This window comes from Carica papaya, chromosome 6 (genome assembly GCF_054855325.1).
Source record: "Carica papaya isolate Zhongbai chromosome 6, ASM5485532v1, whole genome shotgun sequence".
NCBI lineage: Eukaryota > Viridiplantae > Streptophyta > Magnoliopsida > Brassicales > Caricaceae > Carica > Carica papaya.
The window spans coordinates 4,974,184-4,995,358 of record NC_142314.1 but is presented as its reverse complement, the minus strand read 5'-3'; the positions used below and the strand labels follow the sequence as shown (position 1 = coordinate 4,995,358).

The 21,175-nt window shown below is 34.9% G+C and overlaps 2 protein-coding genes across 3 annotated transcripts in view; one reads left to right on the top strand and one right to left on the bottom strand.

The window, feature by feature from the left end:
- Nucleotides 1–661: 661 nt before the first annotated feature.
- Nucleotides 662–8,432, top strand: RGLG3 (Copine (Calcium-dependent phospholipid-binding protein) family). Its single transcript, XM_088222368.1, has 12 exons — nt 662–796; nt 1,588–1,811; nt 5,286–5,370; nt 5,463–5,603; nt 5,673–5,786; nt 6,069–6,166; nt 6,267–6,346; nt 6,425–6,530; nt 6,729–6,856; nt 6,945–7,080; nt 7,186–7,242; nt 8,124–8,432. Exons 2-12 carry the CDS (start codon nt 1,605–1,607, stop codon nt 8,205–8,207), a joined length of 1,236 nt encoding a protein of 411 aa, XP_088078494.1. The 5' UTR covers nt 662–796; nt 1,588–1,604; the 3' UTR covers nt 8,208–8,432.
- A 650-nt stretch (nt 8,433–9,082) lies between these two features.
- The window catches only part of LOC110816122 (DNA polymerase delta subunit 1), a 29,228-nt gene continuing 17,135 nt past the window's right edge, over nt 9,083–21,175 (bottom strand). For both annotated transcript variants that reach the window (XM_088221921.1, XM_088221922.1), the window contains 4 exons: nt 17,765–17,838; nt 17,607–17,694; nt 9,785–9,884; nt 9,083–9,504 (listed from right to left, as the gene is read on the bottom strand). In XM_088221921.1, coding sequence (XP_088078047.1) covers nt 9,797–9,884; nt 17,607–17,694; nt 17,765–17,838 — 250 coding nt within the window. In that variant the 3' untranslated portion in view covers nt 9,083–9,504; nt 9,785–9,796. The remainder of the gene's footprint in view (nt 9,505–9,784; nt 9,885–17,606; nt 17,695–17,764; nt 17,839–21,175) is intronic.

Genomic DNA, 21,175 nt, shown 5'->3' with positions numbered 1-21,175 from the left:
AATTTTAAATCTTATTTTTTTCGTCCGTCTAAAAATAATAATTGTTACGTTGAAGAAATGTATCTTGTCTTTCACGTCATTAACCTTCTAACCCAAATAAACCCATGAATATGCTGGTACTATTGCTCTATCATTGGCCTCAATATTTTAATTTTGATCCGATGTAATAATTTAATAATATTACTACTAACCTAAATAAGCACATAATTATTTTATTAAAAAATTTAATTATTATAAAATATTTTTTTATTTATAAATATTATAAATTAATTAATATTTAAATTTAATTTAATTATTATAGTACTATTAATATATTAATAAATTAAATACTGTCAAATTATAATATATTTATAAAATAATAAAATTTATATTCTCTTTGAGATTTGAGTTAAAAAAACGTAAATAAATTCGTGAAAATTCAAATACACTAAAAAAAAAATCAACAACTATGAAATAGTAGCTAATCATTATATAATTTTATTAAATCATTATGATTAATGAGTAATTAATTATTAGAGATTGATGTTGTGGATAATTATTACAATTTAACTCTTGCTGCATGTAATTGGACTGTGTCAAAAAACGACGACAGCCATGTGGTTCTGGATTCTCTCCAATAATAATAATGAAATAATACTTACACTCATAAGCAACCTCTTCATTTTTTTTTTCTTTTCTTTTTTCTTTCTGCAAAACCATGAGAGAAAGCATGTAAACTTTCTTTTGAGAAGAACAAAAGCCGTAGATAGTGCAGAATCCCTTTGAATCTTTTCCCTGTTCTCGGCTCAGTTACAGGCGAGTGTTTTTCTTCTCTCTCTCTCTCTCTCTTTCTTCCTCCATTTCTGTCTTTAATTTTTGTTATTATGAGTATTTACTTGTGAAATTTTCACAACTCTTATGCCTATTTTGCTCTGTTTATCAGGGTATCTCCTTCCCCTGGAACTGTATTTTATCTCTGCAACTCCATTATTCCAAATTTCTTTCTTTCTGTTATTTCTCTTATTTCTATAATTTGGTTGCTTCTTTGTTTTTCTAGTTGCGGTGGTGATTAGATGGATTAAGAGACAGCTGCAGCGAAAAGGAACTAGAGTTTATTTGACCTGTTTAGAATTGAATTCCATGATGTATTTAGTGCCAATAAAGTATGAAAAACGTACACAAAGAATTAAGCCTTTGATCATTTTACTTGAAGAATTGCATAGGACAGAGAACTATTTCCTCGTAACGCTATTTTAGCTTCTCTGATCAGGTGTGAAGAAATACCTTACTGCCTTGAGTATTTTAGGCATTTCTGTTTATCATCTAGGAATCTGGTTGAGGTTCTGGCTCTGAACATTCTTGGGAAAAAATTGCGTAAACTATCAAAGCAGTCCGGTGAAAAATGAAAAGAACATGCCACGAAGTTCAGGACATACCCTTTTGCAGATAAATGTGCTAAATTAAATGGAATAGATTGTTTGTATCAAATTGATGATTTATCTACTCTAGAAATTCCGTTGTTGTTAGGTATTTTCTTGAACTATCCTTATGATTCCAAATTAGTCAGATACTAAACTTCATAATGGTACAAAATTTTTGCCAATATAGGTACAAAGCTCTTGGTTATGGGGAATAGTGAATCAACACATGATGATCTTCATGATGATTTTATGCATCAACCTTATTCTTATTCAGGCAGTTCTATGGACCGTGGCTATGGCTATCAACCTAACCAGCCATCCCAATCTTATGTAGGGAATTCTGCAGACGATGTCTATCGACCTAAGCAGCCATCCACATCAATCGCAGATAACTTCGACTCCTTAGATCAGGTTTTACCATTATATTTGTTTTGATATACTGTTTTAGCTTGTACTACATGTGCGTCATTAACACTTGATGGCCCTTGCTTCCCTAATGTGCAAAAGTTTGTTAATTTAAAAGGTTTATGTTGAGAACCTTGATATGACGAGCATCTTAGCTGGCTGCGGTTCATTCAATAGACGTAATATTCCAACAGGGAATATGTTTCCACCATAAGTTTTCCCAATTAAAAGTGAAAAGATTGCTGTACTAATCTAGGGATGAATGGTTTTGATTTCTTGAATACTGATTTTATTGCTGATGTAGTTTTGACTTACATCCAATTGTTAAGAATAGAACTTAGTCTATTTGAAGAACTTTCTTGACATAGAGAAAAAAATTTCCAGTAATAGTTGCTACTTGCCATTCTATATAACATGTTTATCACCAATAAAAATCTGGTTGTACTACTGGTTCTAGAACACCCCTTGCATACTTTCTGTTTGCAGCTTCTTGTTGGCACCTAAGCTCTTATCTGCTCCAACTTCAAGAAACACTAGATTTTGAACTCTTATCTTCATCCTCCAGCTTGTGTCCTTTTCTACTAGATAGTGGTTCTTTGCTTATGAAATGAAATCATTATCTAAAAATCTAAGCTGATAAAAAACTATTTAGTTTATTATTTATCTTCTGACAAAAATTTCTAATTAAAAAAAGACTTTTTAAGAAAACATTATATTATACTCTAATACCCTTCCTCGTGCAAGATAATAGATATTATATGCACTGAACTTGCTAGAAATGGACTTAACACATATACTAAGAAATGGACTTAACGCATATATTAATACATGACTTGATGCACCTTTGAGATAGTACAAGATGCAAACAACTGCCTTCTAATTATTAGTTCAAATTTCAAAGGGAGTCCAAAACTTGACTCATGACACTGGTAGCAAATGAAATTTTAGATGAGTCACAGTGAGGTAATCCAATTTTTCAGCTGCCCCGTATATTCACTGGGATCTTTCAATTGCTCACCCTCATCTATAGGTAGTTTGATATTAGGATAACAGGGGTATCAATTGGTTCAGTTTCAATATCAGAATGTCATTCAGAACATCTAGGACTATATCTATGAGAAAACAAAATTTCCAGCGTAGCACTTTTGCAATACTCTAGAAGTACCATAAGGACCAACATATTTAGTTAAAATTTTTTCTTTCAAAAAAAAATATTTAGTTAAAATATTGTTTGAAGGAAAACCTTCTAACTCTTGAATCCCCTAGTTATCATTACCTATCCTAATGATGGTATCACCAATATACTCATTTAGTAACTGTTCCCCACTTTGGAGTGGCGATTGAAGTATTCTGTCATCCCCACTTCAATGCAAACCAAACTCCATATGAGTTTTACTAGACTTCATAAATCAACCACTAGGAAACTAGTTCAACTTTGATAGAACTTTTTGACAGCAAATCAACTTGGACACACCTTGAATAGAATACTCTGGCAGTAAGAGGTTGCCCTATGTAAGTAGCTTCCTCCAAGTCATGATTCAAAAATGCTTCTTTCATATCTAATTGGTCCAAGGGCCTACAAGTTCGCTCAATTGATCCTATCTCTAGTAGAGAAACTGATTATCACAAGACTGTTTGTTGAGGATGGAAATCCAAATTTGTTTTGAAAATCTTCGCAATATGATTGGATTTAGATAGTTTCTGCTGCTTGTTTAGCTAGTTTTTTGTTTGTCTTTTCTCTTGGCTTATTTTCACTACCTCTTTTGATTCCAGAGAGGTAATTGATTTTTCAATTGGGGCCAAGTCTTTTAATATTTTAGAGTGGACAGCAACCTCAGGTCAGTGTTGTATTGGAATTCTCTCGAAGCGTAACACTTATCAAATTTCATTTCACAAGAATGGTTGGCTATGGTTATGCAATGATTCTTTCTTACACGCATATCAAGTTAGAGGTTTTCAACCTGTGTTAATAGAGCACGATGGTTCTATTTATCTTTGTTGGAGTATGCTAGAAGTAAGAGGAGAATACTTTATTTCTTGAAGGTAGATTAGGTATCCTATGGAGAAGTTGTAGAAGGGCATTAGACAAGGTTTCTAGTTGGAGTAAGAAGGTGCTAATAGCAAAGAAAAGCTACTAATGCTGGGAAGACAAAAAAAGGGGTGGCGGAAGGTGGGTCAGGGCCATTGAAAATCAACAGTTCAGAGAGGACTTTTCCTCTTTTGGACAGTCTTTTGAATTTTTGGAAGTGTTGGTAATGTACCTAAAAATGCAGTATGAGTTTAGAAAGAAAATCTTTCTTACTGAGGCGATTATTTGAGAATTATTCTTTTCATGATTGCAGTTTACCTCTAAGGAATTAGGAAGGTTATGTGGCTTCCACATAAAGTCTAAGATTGGGTAGCAAAAGTCAAAGAATGGGGCCTATGTGGATTGAGAAATTAAAGATTGGAGTACCCAAGTTCAGTTTAGCCTAAAAAAATTCAGCAGGCTAAGAAGATAACAGATTTCCAGGGAGCATAAAGTCTAACATTGGTAGAGCCAGCCCAAAGTAAAAAAACGTGGCCTATGTGGATTGAGAAATTGAAGATTGGGGTGCCCAAGTTCCATTCAGCCTGAAAAACTTCACCAAGCTAATGAGATAATGGATTCCAGGCCCAAACAACCACTTAGGATGATTTGTCTACTTAGGGACCTGGAGATGAAAGCTTAGAAATCACACGAGGTTTCTTCAACATCACATATAAGAAGTCTTAACCATAACTGTTTAATTCAAAGGTATCTTTGGAAGTGGGTTCGAGAATTGGAAAATCAATATTTCTAAGAATTGGGTACTTCAAATATTCTTCCACGTTAAAAGCAGCTTGTTAGGCTATGGTTCCTGGAGGTTGTCAAACTTGTTACGTTTAGGCTATGGTTCCAGGAGGTTGTCAAATTAATTTTCTTTTAATTTTAACTGTAGTCTTACCTTGAATAGAGATGTTGCTTGGCTATCTTCTTCTTTCAGCCGACTTTTAGATTTTTGCATGTATTGAGTTACAAACATGGTGTCCTGAATTAAATATTTTTTAATTAATTTGTCAAAGTTATTGGAAAGTAAATATTTTCTGCGAGTGGCTTTTATCTCATCCCTTGTTTTAGTAGTAAATATTTTTGCTAGTTCAACTAACTTCATTTTGACAAATCTAACCTTTATGCATATGAGATGTCATGCCAATTAAAGTATTTTTCTTTTGAGTTAAACCAGTCGTTGAGGAAATTGAGATCTCTTCTTCCATCAAAATCAATAGCTTCAACCATTACCTTATTGGTATCATTATCTTCAATAAAGAAAGAAAATGCTCTTGCAATTTACAGATTGTGAAAAGATATCAAAGATGCAATATCAAGTGGTGTCTTCTTTCTTCTGTTTCTTACCTCATTATTATCTCTGGTTAGTAGAAAGCACTTGCTCATGAAAAGTATTCTGCACTTTCCTTTAGGTTATTTCTGCGCTAAGAGATGCAGGCCTTGAATCATCAAATTTAATACTTGGAATTGACTTCACAAAAAGCAACGAGTGGACAGGTGATCCTTGAAGCATACAATGTGTTAAGTTTTTAACCCTATAGATTATAAGGGGAGAGAAGAAATTGGTAAAGTTTCATTAATTACAACAGGCAGGTACTCATTCAACAGGAGAAGCCTTCATGCTGTTAGTGATACACCAAATCCATACGAACAAGCAATCTCTATAATTGGCCGTACCTTAACCCCCTTCGATGAGGATAATTTGATACCTTGTTTTGGATTTGGTGATGGTTAGTATTTCTTTATTTGTGAATGATCCTTCTGTTAGATCAGTTTTCTAATTACATCCTCTTCTGTAGCATCAACACATGACCAATCTGTGTTCAGTTTTTATCCCGATCACCGGCCTTGTCATGGTTTTGAAGAAGCACTAACAAGATATCGACAGATTGTCCGATGCTTAAAGTTGTCAGGTATTTGACTCATTTTTTTCTTCCTTTTTATTACTTAAATTTGTTTAGCAAACCTGATATGGGACCATAGAAAACTTTGATTTTTCCAAATATCCTTATTTCACTTATCTTCACAAGATTCAGATGCTATGGTTTTGGAGTATTTTCAATAAATGCACATGTACATTCTATAGTGAATATAATGCTTCCTAACAATTTAGTAGAAGTCAATGGGGTATTTATTCTAGTGCTGCATTTTTCCTTGGAGGTATTAATATGATGATCTTTTACCTTTTTTTATAGGTCCAACCTCGTTTTCCCCAATTATTGATGCTGCACTTGACATAGTGGAGAGAAGTAACATGCAATATCATGTGCTTGTCATTGTTGCAGATGGACAGGTTCATAAAGCATTCTTTATCTAATCTCACTTTGTCATGGCTTTCACTTTTTCTCCTTTCCCCCTTTACTTTTTCATGGTTGAGAAACATGTTAATGCAGGTTACCCGAAATCCTGATACTCCTGCAGGAAGGCTGAGTCCACAAGAACAATCTACTGTAAACTCAATAGTTGCTGCTAGGTAAAGAAATGCTGTATGTAATAATGAATCATGATCATATCGTTCTTGCTATTCTGATTGACTGCATTTGTAAAACAGCCGGTATCCTCTCTCAATAATCTTGGTTGGGGTGGGGGATGGACCATGGGATTCAATGAAACAATTTGACGACAACATTCCTCAGCGTGCATTTGACAACTTCCAGGTATATATGATCAATTTGAGGTCTACCCTCTTAATTATAGTACAGACTTTATCCAAGTATACAAGCCTAGTGGTGCAAAAAAGTGAGATACATATACTACTATATATAATGGTGATGTAGATTGCTCTCCAGTAACTTTTGAGTGTGTTTTTTATGTGATTAATCTAAGATCCTTGTGCTATTTGTTGCCTCCTCCAGTTTGTAAATTTCACAAAGATCATGTCTGAGAACAGAGAAACATCAAAGAAAGAAGCAGCATTTGCGCTTGCTGCTCTAATGGAAATTCCATTTCAGTACAAAGCTACCCTCAGCCTTCAGTCGACTGAGTAAGGCCCAGGATAAGCAACTTTTCATAGAAGTCTTTCATGGTTCTTGAATATTGTCTACAATAAATTGGCCTTGCACTTTATGCAGTAGACAACTAGTAAGTGGTCCTCGAGCTAGGCCGCTTCCACCTCCACGTGAAGTAATCGAGTATGATGAAGCAGTTAAATCAATCCCAAATGTGAGGAACTTCGAGACTGTTGAACCAACAGCGCCAGCTGAACCGGTATTTTGATTTCTTGTATTTCATATAGTTCTTACTATTTTTAAATTTTTTTGAATCTTCTGCTTAAATGGAAATTTCTTCTGGAATGTTTTGATCTTGATGAAGGTCTGTCCCATTTGCTTGACAAATCCAAAGGACATGGCTTTTGGATGCGGTCACACAGTGAGTAAATTTCAATAATGTTGCCCTTGTAGTGTGATTAGGAATTTTAGTATTAACCTTTGAGTTCAAACTCTTGCTGCATTTGCGACCATTCATGTCGAAGAATTATTCTTCATTTTTTGTTGTCACGTTTTTCAGTTCCGTAACTCTAAATCTATTATTGTTTTCACTTTCTTTTACTCAATTGCACAAATGCTTCCTTGCTAAAAGTTTGTTGTGATTTCGTTTTATTTTATTTTATTTATTTTCCCGTGGGAGGGGAGGCTACAAGATATAATGATCCTTGTTGATTGCCTGATCCATTAAAACCAACTAATTAGACATTAGAGTTCACCCTTGTTGAATATTTGGTACAAAAAATTGTTATTAGGATCAATTCATTAAATAATTTGTTGAATGAAAAAGAGATGCAGGGTTACCTGCATGGCTACCATCTATGGGTATTATCATTGAAGTACACCTCTGCTATAAAAGATTCAGTTTGAAGCATTAAGTATTAGTAGATCAAATCTGTCAATACAATCCCAATGTAGTGTTAGGGTTCCAATAACTCTCAAAAAAGAATCCTTTTTAAAGGAAGACTTGGTGTTAAGTCTTTTGGTTGTCGAACTCAGGGTCTTCTAAGGGTTGACCATACTCAACCACCAACTAATTGATAGAATATTCCATTAAGTTGTGGATTACTTCTAGCACAACTGAGAGGAGCCAATAGAAGCCCCTTTTGTTTGGTTTCAAGGGATTGAGAGGGAATGCCATATTTAAGAAAAAAAAATAATCTTCAATAGAGAATTAAATGTTTCCTGCATTCATGTAAATTATTTTGATCCACATTGCACCCCTTATTTGCTCATCATGTTAACACTTCTGCATTCATGCTGAAGACCTGCAAGGATTGTGGTGCAACCATTTCATCCTGTCCATTGTGCCGGCAGCCAATAACAACACGCTTGAGATTATATACCTGATTCAACAATTTGTGTCCCAATATTCAATGCTGTTGAACCTGCTTTTGCAAGTCATAAGAGGCTTAGATACAAGCTCCTTAGCAGAAAGAAGTAATATATGTGGGCGTCAATTGTAATATGCAATGCTGAAAGTTGAGTTACAGCCCTTTCCCGTGTAATAACTAGTGGAAGGAGATACTTTTATGTTTGCTTGTTGAAAATGAAAGCTGAAAATTCTGTGATTAACTTATGATTTCTTTATTCATATTTTTTATTAGGTTTTTATTTGCTATCAAAATCCAAGTTGGAACAAAAAATCGATAATTTATGATTTCTTTTACCCATTCCTCGGAGCTATTTGGTATCTTTGTTATTGGTGACCCGAATCGGGACTTTGATAATGCCTACAAATTTCCAGGACTAGTTGGCTGGTAACTGGTCCGACAACTGACTTGATTTCGTCTTTTGATTAGTATTGATCATGATACATTTTAGCACGTGCCTAGTAGAGGTCTAGTTTGTGGATTGCACTTCAAATTGCTCAACTTGTATATTCATCACGTGCTTTTATTATTATTATTTTTTTAATTAATAAAAGCATAGAACTGATTTTTGTTGCAAATCTAATAATTTATTTAGTCTGTAAATTGTAGATTGTCAATTTAGTCATAACTTTTTAATCTTTGAACTTACAGAATTATTTTATAACCCAAATTTTTCTTGAATCTTTTTACAAGAGCAAACATTTTTTTTTTTATTCTCAATTAAGAATAATATTAATTAAAAAATAAAAAAATAAGTTAGCTACTGTAGAATAAATAACATGTATTGAAAAAAATTTTGTACCAAATGTAAAAAAGAATTAAATATCAAAATAAATTAACAGATACAACTAGTGAAATAAAAATTTATTTTACAATGCTTAATAATTGTATGAAGAAAAAATCAATCATAAAGAGGGGAATTCAAGTGTACCTGAGTCCATCAACTGAGTTGAATTTACCGTCAAGACTAGATATTTGTTCATGATACATATTAAAATGCACCCAAGAAAGTTCTAATTATGGATCGAAAACCTCAAATTGCTCAATTTGTGCATTAATCATGCGACTAAGACATGATATGCGATTATTTACATAACATAAGCACAATTTTCGCAGCTACTGTACATCATATTCAACAAGCTAAAGCTAATGCCACCAACCCTCCAATAAAATCATAAGGCACTGAATAAGAAATCAAGTTAAGCTGGACTCCAACTAAAAGCATGTGGTAAGGGCACTCATTGCCACGTATCCTCAGCTCAAAACTCCAAAACCTGCATGAGTGAAATTACAAAGACTCAAAAATGTCATGTAAAACGCCGTAAAACAGTAACGATAGCAGGTAACCTAGCAGGCAGCTCAGACGTACATTTTAAATTCATAGTCTAATACCAACAAGAAGACAATTAAATTTACTCTTCCTTCAAGCTCTCAAAAGAAAACGTATACGATGATCATCCAACAATTCTAAAAAATTATTCAACAAGCATTGCACGGTTTTCCTTTTTTTCAAATTAAACAGAGGTGATCAATGAAGGAAAACGTAGAACCAACCTTGGGATAGTCTTACAAGTTCCATCGGTCTAATTGCCGCTTGGTTTCCGCCATGTCTTTTTGTGCCTTCTTTCTTCGATAAAATATTGGGCAATCTCGACTGCATACAAAACAAGCATTGTTAGCACAGCAGAAGAAAGAAGGGGCATAAAACAAAGAGCATACACAAACAAGCATAAAAAACTAACATCCCAAACCAAACAAAAATTACATGCAATACCAAATTCCCTTGCCATAAAAGATAAAGAAGAATAAGAAAAATATTCTTCCTCTCACACTTAGCTCCTTAGCAGCACCCATTCCAAGCCCATAATTTGTCCTCAATCCACCCGTGACCAGCTGATATTTAGGAGAGCAAGCGTCACATGTCAAAGCCATAGAACTTTAATATAACAAAGGCGATAGCATAGGGATTTCCACTCTCCTAAGGGGAAAAAAACAATAACCATCAGTCATCGGGTTGTCCATGGTGAAGATCCTATCTCAAGCTGCTCTCAAGCAAAGAAAGCAATGGAAGAGTAAGTGTTGGATTTACAAATTATTTCGAGAGGAATAGCCTAGTATGAGGCCAGCAAGTTGTTGGTAATCTTACATCCTTAAGAGATTTTCCAAACTTATCTGTCATCTTTGAGAGGGTTGAATGTGATCCGAATGAAAGGTTGAAAGATGTCGCATAACCGATTTCTTTTCTGTCAGAGATAGACATTCTGCTAGCTTCTACAAATTACATCATTAAACAACCTCTGACTTTTGCCCCTTTGAACCTGATAACAAATAAATGACAGGGAAAGCATCCCTTGGGGGGTCCATCCATACATCAGCAATTGAACCAGAAACTCACTGCCATCATTGCCGACCTCAAATCTAGTGAGACTCATAATAGCAACCCATTCTTTGGCAATCCATCTCCATATAAGGCATGTAGAATATGTCAGCCTCCCATAAAGGGGTCTTCGCCTCACCAACCATTGAACTCATACCTTAACTCACTCTTTCAACAAACACTTTTAGCAATCAATTTGTAGATGCTTCCAACCGGGTAAATTATTCTGAAGTCTTTGAGGTTCACTATCCCTTCAACCTTTGAGATCTATGCCAAAAAAGATACATTTAAACATTCTAAAAGCCATATGTTCTCATAGAATACTTGATGAAAGACAAAATAATACTCTTAACACCCTAGTTGTGTTGGACAGAAACCATAGAAAACCCACTAGAGTCCAATGCTTTGATGCTATTGCAAGAGAGAGGGCCATGGAAACTTCCAACTCAATAAACAGAACCTATAAAGCTTCCTTATCTCAACAAGAAAGATCAATTCCATCATAAACACCATATCTTAAAACCCAAAAACCTAAAGTTTAAACCCTATAGTCAATCTCCACTCTTGGAGCCCATTATACATCTCTTGATAAAACTTCTCTTGGCCATGTCTTAAGTCTCGGTTGTTCCCGAATTCACTCTTGCCCACAATCAACTTAACATCCTCCTATTATAAGAGTTCTGCATATAGTAAAAAAATCCTAAAACCCAAAATTATCGAATCCTTCCACCTTCAGCAACCTGCTTACAAACCTGAAGGATTAAAACACCACCTAACTCTATTACAATCCAAGCAAATTGGAGATTGCTCTAAAGTAATTCAAGGAAGTATGTATTAGTTTACTCTAGAAGCAAGCTCTACCATCCAAGTGTGAGATGAAGAATTTATCTAACCAAGAGAAGGCAAGTTGCTATCCAAAATTGGACCATCTCCACCAGCCACCAACCAACAGAAGATCCACACAATTTAAACTGTTGATAGTCTTCCAAAGCTCATGGCTTCAAGAATGTGCAGCTCAGTCATTTTATCAATCAAAGAAGTAGAGGGTCATATTGAAAGCTCCCCAACAATCTAAGTACAATTTCACATTTTCCTTAAACCATTCAAGTCGTCATAACACAGTACCTTAATCATTCAAAGGAGTAGAGGATCAAATTTAAATTTCCCCAACAACCTGACAATTTAGCATTTTCTTAAACCAATCAAGTCCGCGCATATAGATCCCACTGTGAGCCTTCTCATCGACAGGAAAACAAAATCCAGGACAGATTGAGTCCCTTAACTTGACATTGTTCCTCTTATACCCTGGATGAACTACAACACGTTCTCCCTCCCATAATCAGAACACCTCTACTGCAATTAAAACTGGTAACTGATACTACTTAATGTCTCTCATGCCCCATAAACCTTTTACGGACATATTTGACATATCTTCCACTTTTATCTCTTGCAAGCAAAACAAATCTTCCCCTAATCAATTAGCAATCCCTTAATAGCAACCCTTTAGCAATATGATTGACACTTAAAACATTCCAAGATATTACCGTTGGTATCATTTTTCTAGTCCTATAACAGCAATGTCATCCTTAACCCTCTTGTCACTTTTGATTACTTTATAAGATTGACTAAGATTTCTAATTTCCTCCATTCCACACTTTTACGCACCACTCTTAGCTTATTGTCCCCTGCTCATTTCTGTCCATAGTTACCAACCACTAAACTTCTTTCTTCAAGTATTTTGAAGAGAGTGACATTACTCCTTACTAGGTGATCGTTAATCACACCTTTATCCAAAATCACATTAAGATATTAAATATTCCCAACTCAAATTTTTGATGTCTCATGAAAGACAATCAATCAAGGAGGATAAAAAGCTCAAGATCATACCAGCAGACAGTAATCAGCCTGGGAACCTGGTTCTCTTTACCCACGAGGATCATAACCTTTATGATTTCTGTTATTTGGGTTGCTATTGCTATTCGTTTTGCATCCTTTTAAACAAAACATTCATCAATAGTTGTTGATTATTAGGTTTTAAAACCCCTCTAGAGCATAACACCTAGCTACACTCACCATCATCACATTATTGTTAGGGTGTCTCAAGTGTTGCAGGTATCATCACCTACACTGTTAAAATTCTTTACAACAAGTATGTGTAGTGATTCTGAAGGTTCCCACCAGTTTATCTATGAACCAACATAACAAGGTATTTCATAGGTGACTTAGTAGTCTAAGGAATAAGAAAATGTGCGAGGCAAGAGAAATGGCATAATCTGTATTATTGAACAATAAGTGTGATTAATTTACAATGTCATGTCCCTTGTCTACATTACTTTCGATATACAACTGACCTTTACGAGTTCAAACCACTCACTATCAACAACTTGAATTTAAACTTTTGAATATTAATAATTTAGACTCGAAAGACTGTAAAGCTAGTGATGTTTGGGCCTGAACAATTACAGCGTCTCCAGCAAAGTATTGAAGGTGTAAGACAATTGTGTAGCCATACAAGTTTCAAAGGCATTGTTGCCAAATTATAATCTATATTGTATGGAGCTGCTAAAGAAATGTCTATTGGTCCTCATAAATCACGCACCTTAGGTACATCTCCATGCAACCCAATCACTCAATTTGTTTGTTTGCTTAGTTTTAGTTCGTTGTAAAACATTGCTCTTCTGTGGCTTGGAGCTTAAGCAAGTCCTTCCAAAAATTGCAAGGAAGGCTGAAAACCATAGGCTTTAAAGGCACAGCTGATGTACATGAAAAATATGGAAGAATCCTGGAAAGTGATGGTGAAAGCAATGATCACAGAACCACAAGAAACCAGGCAAGCCTTCATAAAACTTCCATAAAAGCAAGACTTATATTCAAAGATCGCAAGCCAATGACAATTCAAGATTCGCCCCATAATCCAAAAGAAAAGGCACAAAACACACTGCCATAATCCTACCACCACTTGAGACCAATAGTAAACTTCCCGCTCGTTTCACCCAAACCAACTTTCCTAAATTTGATGTTCTATAGAGAAAACTAACAAAAGGTTCTTAAAATAAAGGACACACCAAATGCTAAAATGAACTTGGCATCCATCACTGGTGTAGTTTTCCCATCTGGGTTTATCTTTTCAGGCTAGACCATACACATTTAATGCACTATAATGCAGTTCCTTTAAATGACTAGAAGCTGGACTTACTTTAGGATCTTATGATAATTCATTGAGCTTGAACCATGCACATAGATAAACCTTTCAAGTCTTCCCATAAATTTTATAGAAATAATTTGTCTTATCAAGGTTTTGGTACTAGGATTGGGTGGAATTATTTTTTAAAAAGATAGAAAGTATAATATATTTAGAACATTAAGGGAAAACAAATCATATACAAAACTATTTACATGTTAGTTAAAATATTAATCCAGTTGCGGAAGTCATTACAAGAATATAGAGGATGACCTTTAATAAAAAAAAAACCCATGGTCTAGAACCAACTAACTTTATACTATCAAAAGGTTTGTGCGCTGGAAAGCTCCTGTTACTCTTTCCATATAACCCAATAAGTAGCTAAGGGGATAAGTATTTCAAAGAAAAAGTAGCTAAGGGGATAAGACCAATTTGCTTATTATAGTGCTTATCTCCGCGATACCTCTCCAAGCCCATAACTCCACTTTGACTGATCTAGCTAGAACCCAACTTACCCCCAATAAAGTGTAAGTTGTACGTCAAACAACATAATTTATAAGATACAAGGCACCATAGTAGAAGATAATTAATTGTCTGTGATGCCCTTTTGCACATAGAGCACATACTCACAATACTCTTTTCTTTTTTAATGAGGTTGTGTAGCGTTAAAATGCAGCCCCTAGCCGGCTTCCAAGCAAAAAATGCCACTTTGGGGGATGCCTTAATCATCCAAATTAAATTCTATGAGAAATCTTTGGCATTCCTGTCATTCCCTGTCAAGAAGGAATAATAAGACTTCACTGAGTAGCCTCTTCCAGCACTAATCTTTCAACTAGGCCCATTCAAGGCTTCTGAAGGACCTACATGTCCTGATAATAATTGGAAGTCACATACTTGTTTATCTCCCAATCATTGAGGTTCTTTTTCAAGTCCACCACCCAAACTCCGCAACCCAAGGGATTGGAGAAAGAATCTGTAACTGTGACTTCTTTGCTACGGACCAAAGCGAAAAATTGTGGGAAAATTTTGTTACAAGGATCCCCTCCCCCCAAGCCATTCATCTAACCAGAATCTCACTTTTTGATCTGACCTAATCTTCCAAATGATATAATTCTGAAACTCCCCTCTTCCACTGTCAATCCTCTTCCAAAGACCGACACCATACTATCAATATGCAAAACTTAGCTTTGATCACTCTCCACCATACTATCATACTAATGAATCTCCATAAACATTTCCTTTGTAGGGCCCTTTTATATTCAATTAAGGACTAGACATCAAAAAGTGCCCTGTTAACTGGCTTTGATCCAACTAGGTGATAGTTCCTTTTATCTTTCAAGTCTCCCCACCAAAAATCTGCATTAGATAACTTCCAATTTCTTCACCACACTCATTGAGATCGTTAACCTAAACAGACAATAAATAGGAAGGTTGACTGACGTACTTTGGATAAGCACCAATCTATCTCCTTTTGACAAAAGTTCTTTTTCCAGCCAGCAAGTTCCATCTCAAGTCTATTGACAATAGGGTCCTAGAATGTGTCTCATCTTTGAATTTTGCTCTAAGCAGAAGGTTGAGATACTTGATCGGGAGATTCACTAGTCTGCATCCTAAAGTACTAGCCAATATTGTCAATCCCTTCCAATCCTAAAGGTTTTTGGCGGACTTATAATAAGGAAGTTGGGATGTAGGATAGTGAGAGCTTCGGCACAAATACTAAAAGAAAATTTATTACGAACTAAGAATTGGAGATCTAGAATTTTAATAATCAAATTAATAAGTTGATATTTATATAATAATTTTATGAATAGTCTCAAAATAACTATACTAGGATACCCTACTTATAGGTACCAAAATACAATCAAAATATAAATTAGAATCTTAAGTAAATAGGAAATAATAAACTCATACCATTAATAAGCCTATAAGTATTAGTTCATAAACAAGCTAAATACCTAAACAATACATAAGCATTACAATTACATCAATTTCCTAGAAAAGAAATATTACAACCTTAGGATCTTCTTGTTTTGTATCATTCTACTCCATTCGGTAAAAACTCGCCCTTGAGTTTGGAATCTCAAAGTAGAAAGAATCTCAAAATTGTAACTCAACTTCCTAACAACTGAAGTTTACAAAACTTAAGGGATTATCTAAGAAACCAAGAATGCTTCCGAAATCAAGAATCCCGAAGAAATAGTGAACCAATTAGAAATAATAAAAGCCATAAAAGAAGAATTTCCAAACTTTCACTGTAACTATTAGGAGCCGAAGAATTTTTGGAGGCAATATCTTCTAGTGGGGCCTCTTTCTTCTTCAAATCAACTAAAATATCACTGTCTTCAACCTCAACAACATAATGACTCAAAAGTAAATCAAGAGATCCATCACTAGATGACTCAATTAGCAATAAAAATTACAACCTTTCGTGATCACTTTGATTACCTTATCTATTAACTTGTTATCATTAGTTGGATGGTTAATGGTGATCTCCTCTATTACTTCATTTATTATCTTGCACTCATGAGTCGAATCATCAATAATAGGGATATCAATTAATATAAGACAAAGAGAGGTTAAGCACAATACTGAGAGAAAATTTATTAAAAACCAAGAATTAAAGATACGGGATCTTAATAATCAAATAAAAAACTAAATATTTGTATAATATTTATATGAATACTCCAAAATAACTAAGCTAGGGCACTATTTATAGGTAACGAAATACAATCAAAATAGGAGTTCTTAAGTCTATTTAGAAATTCTAAAAAATAGAAAAATAAACTAATTAATTAAATAACCTTAAACACCTTATAATAAATAAACATTACAATTATACAAATATATCTTAGTATAAAAATATGTCCACTTTAAAATCTTCATACTCTACATCATTGAGCCTTTTTTATTGGCTATTTTTGGTGATTGGTAAATGAAATCTCACAAGGTCATCTGGTTTTGGATGGATCATGTAATGCCCCGAGCCTAAGCAAAACTACTAGAACAACTTTTTGTACCCAAACAACTAATCCCATTAAGATCCAAAATTACACTAACCCAAGATAACCAAGCTGACACGCGCTCTGATACTGTTTCTAATGCTACAGGATCAGGTATAATTAAACCAAAAACTTTTGAGACCCAAACCACTAGCCTTCAAAAACTCAAACTCATACTATTGGTATTGTGATTTGAACTCTTATATCAAGCACAGTAATCACATACATTTCTGACGTCGGATTGGAGTACAGCAGATCAAGTAATGGCTTTGAGTTCCTTAAACATGAAATTTTGTTTCTCAGATAGGCACTTGATGGCTTGCTCATGCTTCTCGCTATTTTTAGTTACATTCCATCTGCAATTACTTAAACTGATTCTTCCATTTTTTTCCCGTATCTTATGACTTCATGTTTATTGAAGACAGCCATTTGGGCACAAGTTTTTGCTTGAATTTGAAGGTTGGATCAACCAGCTTTGATACCAATTAATACAAAAAGACCCTACCAGATGGATTCCAAGGAGGAAGAAGGTTGAGACAACGGAGAGACAATGTCATTCACAATTCATATAGGCTAAGGTATTTCCTATATATACATTTTCATTTCCGGTGACAGTTGTTTCAACTAAAGTATTTACCTGCTATTCGAGCTAACTTTCAGCTGGTAACTACTCATAATTATTTCTTGTGAGATATGTCCTGAATTAGCCAACCAACTGGTTGCTATACTGCCAATCTATTCTCATCCCTTTATTTCTCGTGCATCATGATGAAAAAGTTACTCTTGTTACAGAATTATTGAACTGGTAAAAAGTAAAACCTGGTACAGAGGACATCCTGGTGAAGAGAGCCTTGGCATTCTTGGCACTGGGTCCATAGCTTCCCAAACAGTTCTTCTAGCTCTGAAACTGAAACCAATTCCACATTGAATAAATAATCAAAAGTTTAGGTCCAGGAAAAAGTAGATAAGATGCATACCCTGGGAAACTGTCTTGCAGTATAGTTCAGCTTCCCGTCCTTTACAATGTGAGCAGAGTGTTTGATCTGCATTGCTGATGTAAAATCCAGCAAACATTTAGATTCCTTACAAAAGTATACATGCTATACCTCCAACATATATAACATTCCCTCTTACAACAGCTAAATGGTACGAAATTTCAACAAGCATGGAAGACCAAGGTAAAATTTTATCAATAGAATGCTTCCTTCTAATATATTCACCCAAAATTGTAAAAAAGCAAAAACTTGGCTTCCCAACAGAAATCTCTGGTTATACGAAGTTAAAGATTTGAGTATTTTACAGCAATGTGTATGTCCAAAAAGAAGGAATAAACGACCAATTCAAGTGTCTGACCTTTTAATCTAGACCAGAAAAGAAGACCCTCAAGTTCCAGCTGGTTTGGCAAATGTAATTAACACCTGAACTGAAGTCCTAAAAAGGGCAGAACTGAAACTATAGTAAAAACTCGAGGTCCAACCATCTTTAGATTTTTGGAGACTCTTGTTAGCTCCTTCACATCATGACATCACATACAAAGGGATGGAAATAGTGGGGGTATGGGCCATACCTCCACTCTCACCCCCACCCTGCTAAGAATCAGCAGAAGTGGAAACAAGCAAAATCCACATCCCCTTCCTTGGGGGTCAAAACTTTGCCCTCAAACAACTGCTATATTACCTAGTCTGTGATCTAGTTATAGTTCCTGAAACATAGATATCTAAATCTGGTTTAGAGAGTTAACCGGACTTTCTTCTTGCCTTGTAACACATCTTGAAGATTTAGCAACGGCCATTAAAAAGCCTTTGATCTCCTTGGCTTTTAAGAAAAAAATCTACTTTTTGGAATAAGTATAAGTTAATCCATTCTATTTTTAGCAAATATACATGAGTATATCAGTTGCAGAACTTAGAGAAACTACCCACTAAACATTAGGTCTTTTAGTGTCTTAGGATCTTATTTCCCTCTTCCTTAGGTTTACCTTTTAGGACTCTGGAATCACTAAATGGGGAGACTTAGAGTTGCATTATTCAGTTTCCTATCAATATTTAATTAAAAATTAATCACCAGAGATTTATTCTCTCAATTCCCTGCTTATCCTTCCAAAAAAAAAAAAAGCCCATTGCTTGATTGTTTTTATTGCCTGTTATATTTTCTGATGCCAATAAAACATATAACAGAGATAGAGAAATAACTACAGATATCAGAATTGGGTGGAAATCACAGAGAGGATAAGCGAATCCAGGAGAGAGAAAACAAGATTCATTCAGTCCATTGGACAACTAACTCTCTCATACAAAGTTCAACCTATATTTATCAGTTTAATACTATTTTAAACACAGCACTTCCTCTTGAGAGTAAAACCTTATGCAGATTACTATTGCTCTCTCCCCCACCCCAGAGCCATTGCTATCAACTGCAGGAAAACTCATTACCTTTCTACTTCCTTGCCAATTCAAGATAACAGATTATTAAAAGCTCAAATATCTCGTATATATGCAATCACCAAAATTTTAAGCCAAACATCATAATCAATCCCCTAGATTAATGAACTGGATTCAACAACATTTTTTTAATTAAAAAGTATAATCTGTATTCATTAATTAAAAACTCTAAGTGGGTGTCAACCTATGTACAAAAGAAACTTACATATAAATTAGGACCTTGATAAGGTTATTAAAATCCTCGATAGAGTATAAATAGTTACCGATAACTAAACAATCAAAAATTTGATACCAGCTATCCCTAACCCTATCAAACTCCTCTTCCACCTCTTCAAAAGCCCTTCTGTTCCATTCTTTCCATATCATCCACAAAAAATTATAAGAGAAATAGGACCCAAATGATTTTCCTTATCACTTACCCCCTTTGATGCCCATTTCTCATTCCCTACACTACCCGTCATTGCCTAGTTGCCACCCAAAATCCCATACGTCATACTCCATAACTCAAACACAAGAGCACATCGTAGTAAAATATAGTCGCAAGTCTCATCTGCCCTCTAACAAAGGTAACATCCATTGACCAAAACTTTTCCCCTTCTTATCGACTTATCAATTATCAAAATGCTTCCCTACCTTACTTCCCAAGCAAAGAAAGCGATTCTAAGGGGACCGCTCACTTTTCATATTTGCCACAATTGGAATCCTCCCCAACGTCATTCTTAACCAAATACTTATAGAATGTCCCAACTGAAAAATGACCCATTTAGGCTGAGAATCCAAATTAGTTGATCATCACTCTCACTCTTAAATTTTTTTGAAATAAAAATATATGACGTATATTAAAATAAAGGTACCAAAGGGGTACCATCCACTTACAACATATTTTCAAATCTATTAGTATATTTATGACATTTCCAAAATCCTCCGACTTGTAAATGTCACGACTTAAAGTCAAAAAGTCAAAATAATGTATCTATCTATCCCTAATTTTAGACATCTCTCCTTTTATCCCTTCATATTATTCCTCTCCTTCCAAATCACCCAAAAAATAGTTAAAGAAATAAACTTTAAATTTTTTTTCTTTTTACATATCCCCTCCAAAGCCCAAATCTAGTCCTTCACCGATCTCGCTATAACCTAGTTTATCCCTAATAAACCATAAACCATTGTCCAAGGATTGTACACCATTGGGCACCAAAGGAGAATATGATTTCAAGACTTTGCAGCTTTCTTGTATAGATAACAACTATTCACCATTGTTCTACCCCTTCTCATCAATTTGTCAGTGGTCAAAAGATTCTTTTCCCGCTTCCCAATAAAAAAAAAAAAAACAATTCTTGGAGCCTTCACTTTCCAAATTTGGTTAGCAAGAAACTGGACCATCCCGTCCACGTCTCTTCCAACCAGATGGTTATAAAAAGACTAAACAATAAACTTCTCATTCTTTTTCAATTTCCATACAATTGTTCCCTATTGTGATTTAAGTACACGGTGGAAAGAAAATGTAACAATGTTTCATATTCTCTAATCTCTCGATCATTAAGATTCTTGTTCACGTTTGCTATTCACTCCCTGCCTCCATTCCACACTCTGCATGCTTCCTTAATAAAGATATTCTTTGATTGTACAATGGCAAATATCCCCGGGAATTGAAGCTTAAGACTTCCCCTTCCAACCCACTCATCTAACTAGAATAGAATTCTATTCCCTTTATCCAACTTCCAATTGATAGATTCTTGAAATTTTTGACTCCCATACTTATCTTCCTCCATAACCCCATTCCATGCGGACTGGCACGTTTCTAGTGGTCCCTCCTCTATCAATAATCCCCCAACAAATTTCAACAACTCTCTTCTACAACCTATCCTCTTCTCGTCATATACCTCCATATCCGATTTCCTCAAAGAGCAATATTCATCTCGAAAAAGGATCTAAACTCCAATCCCC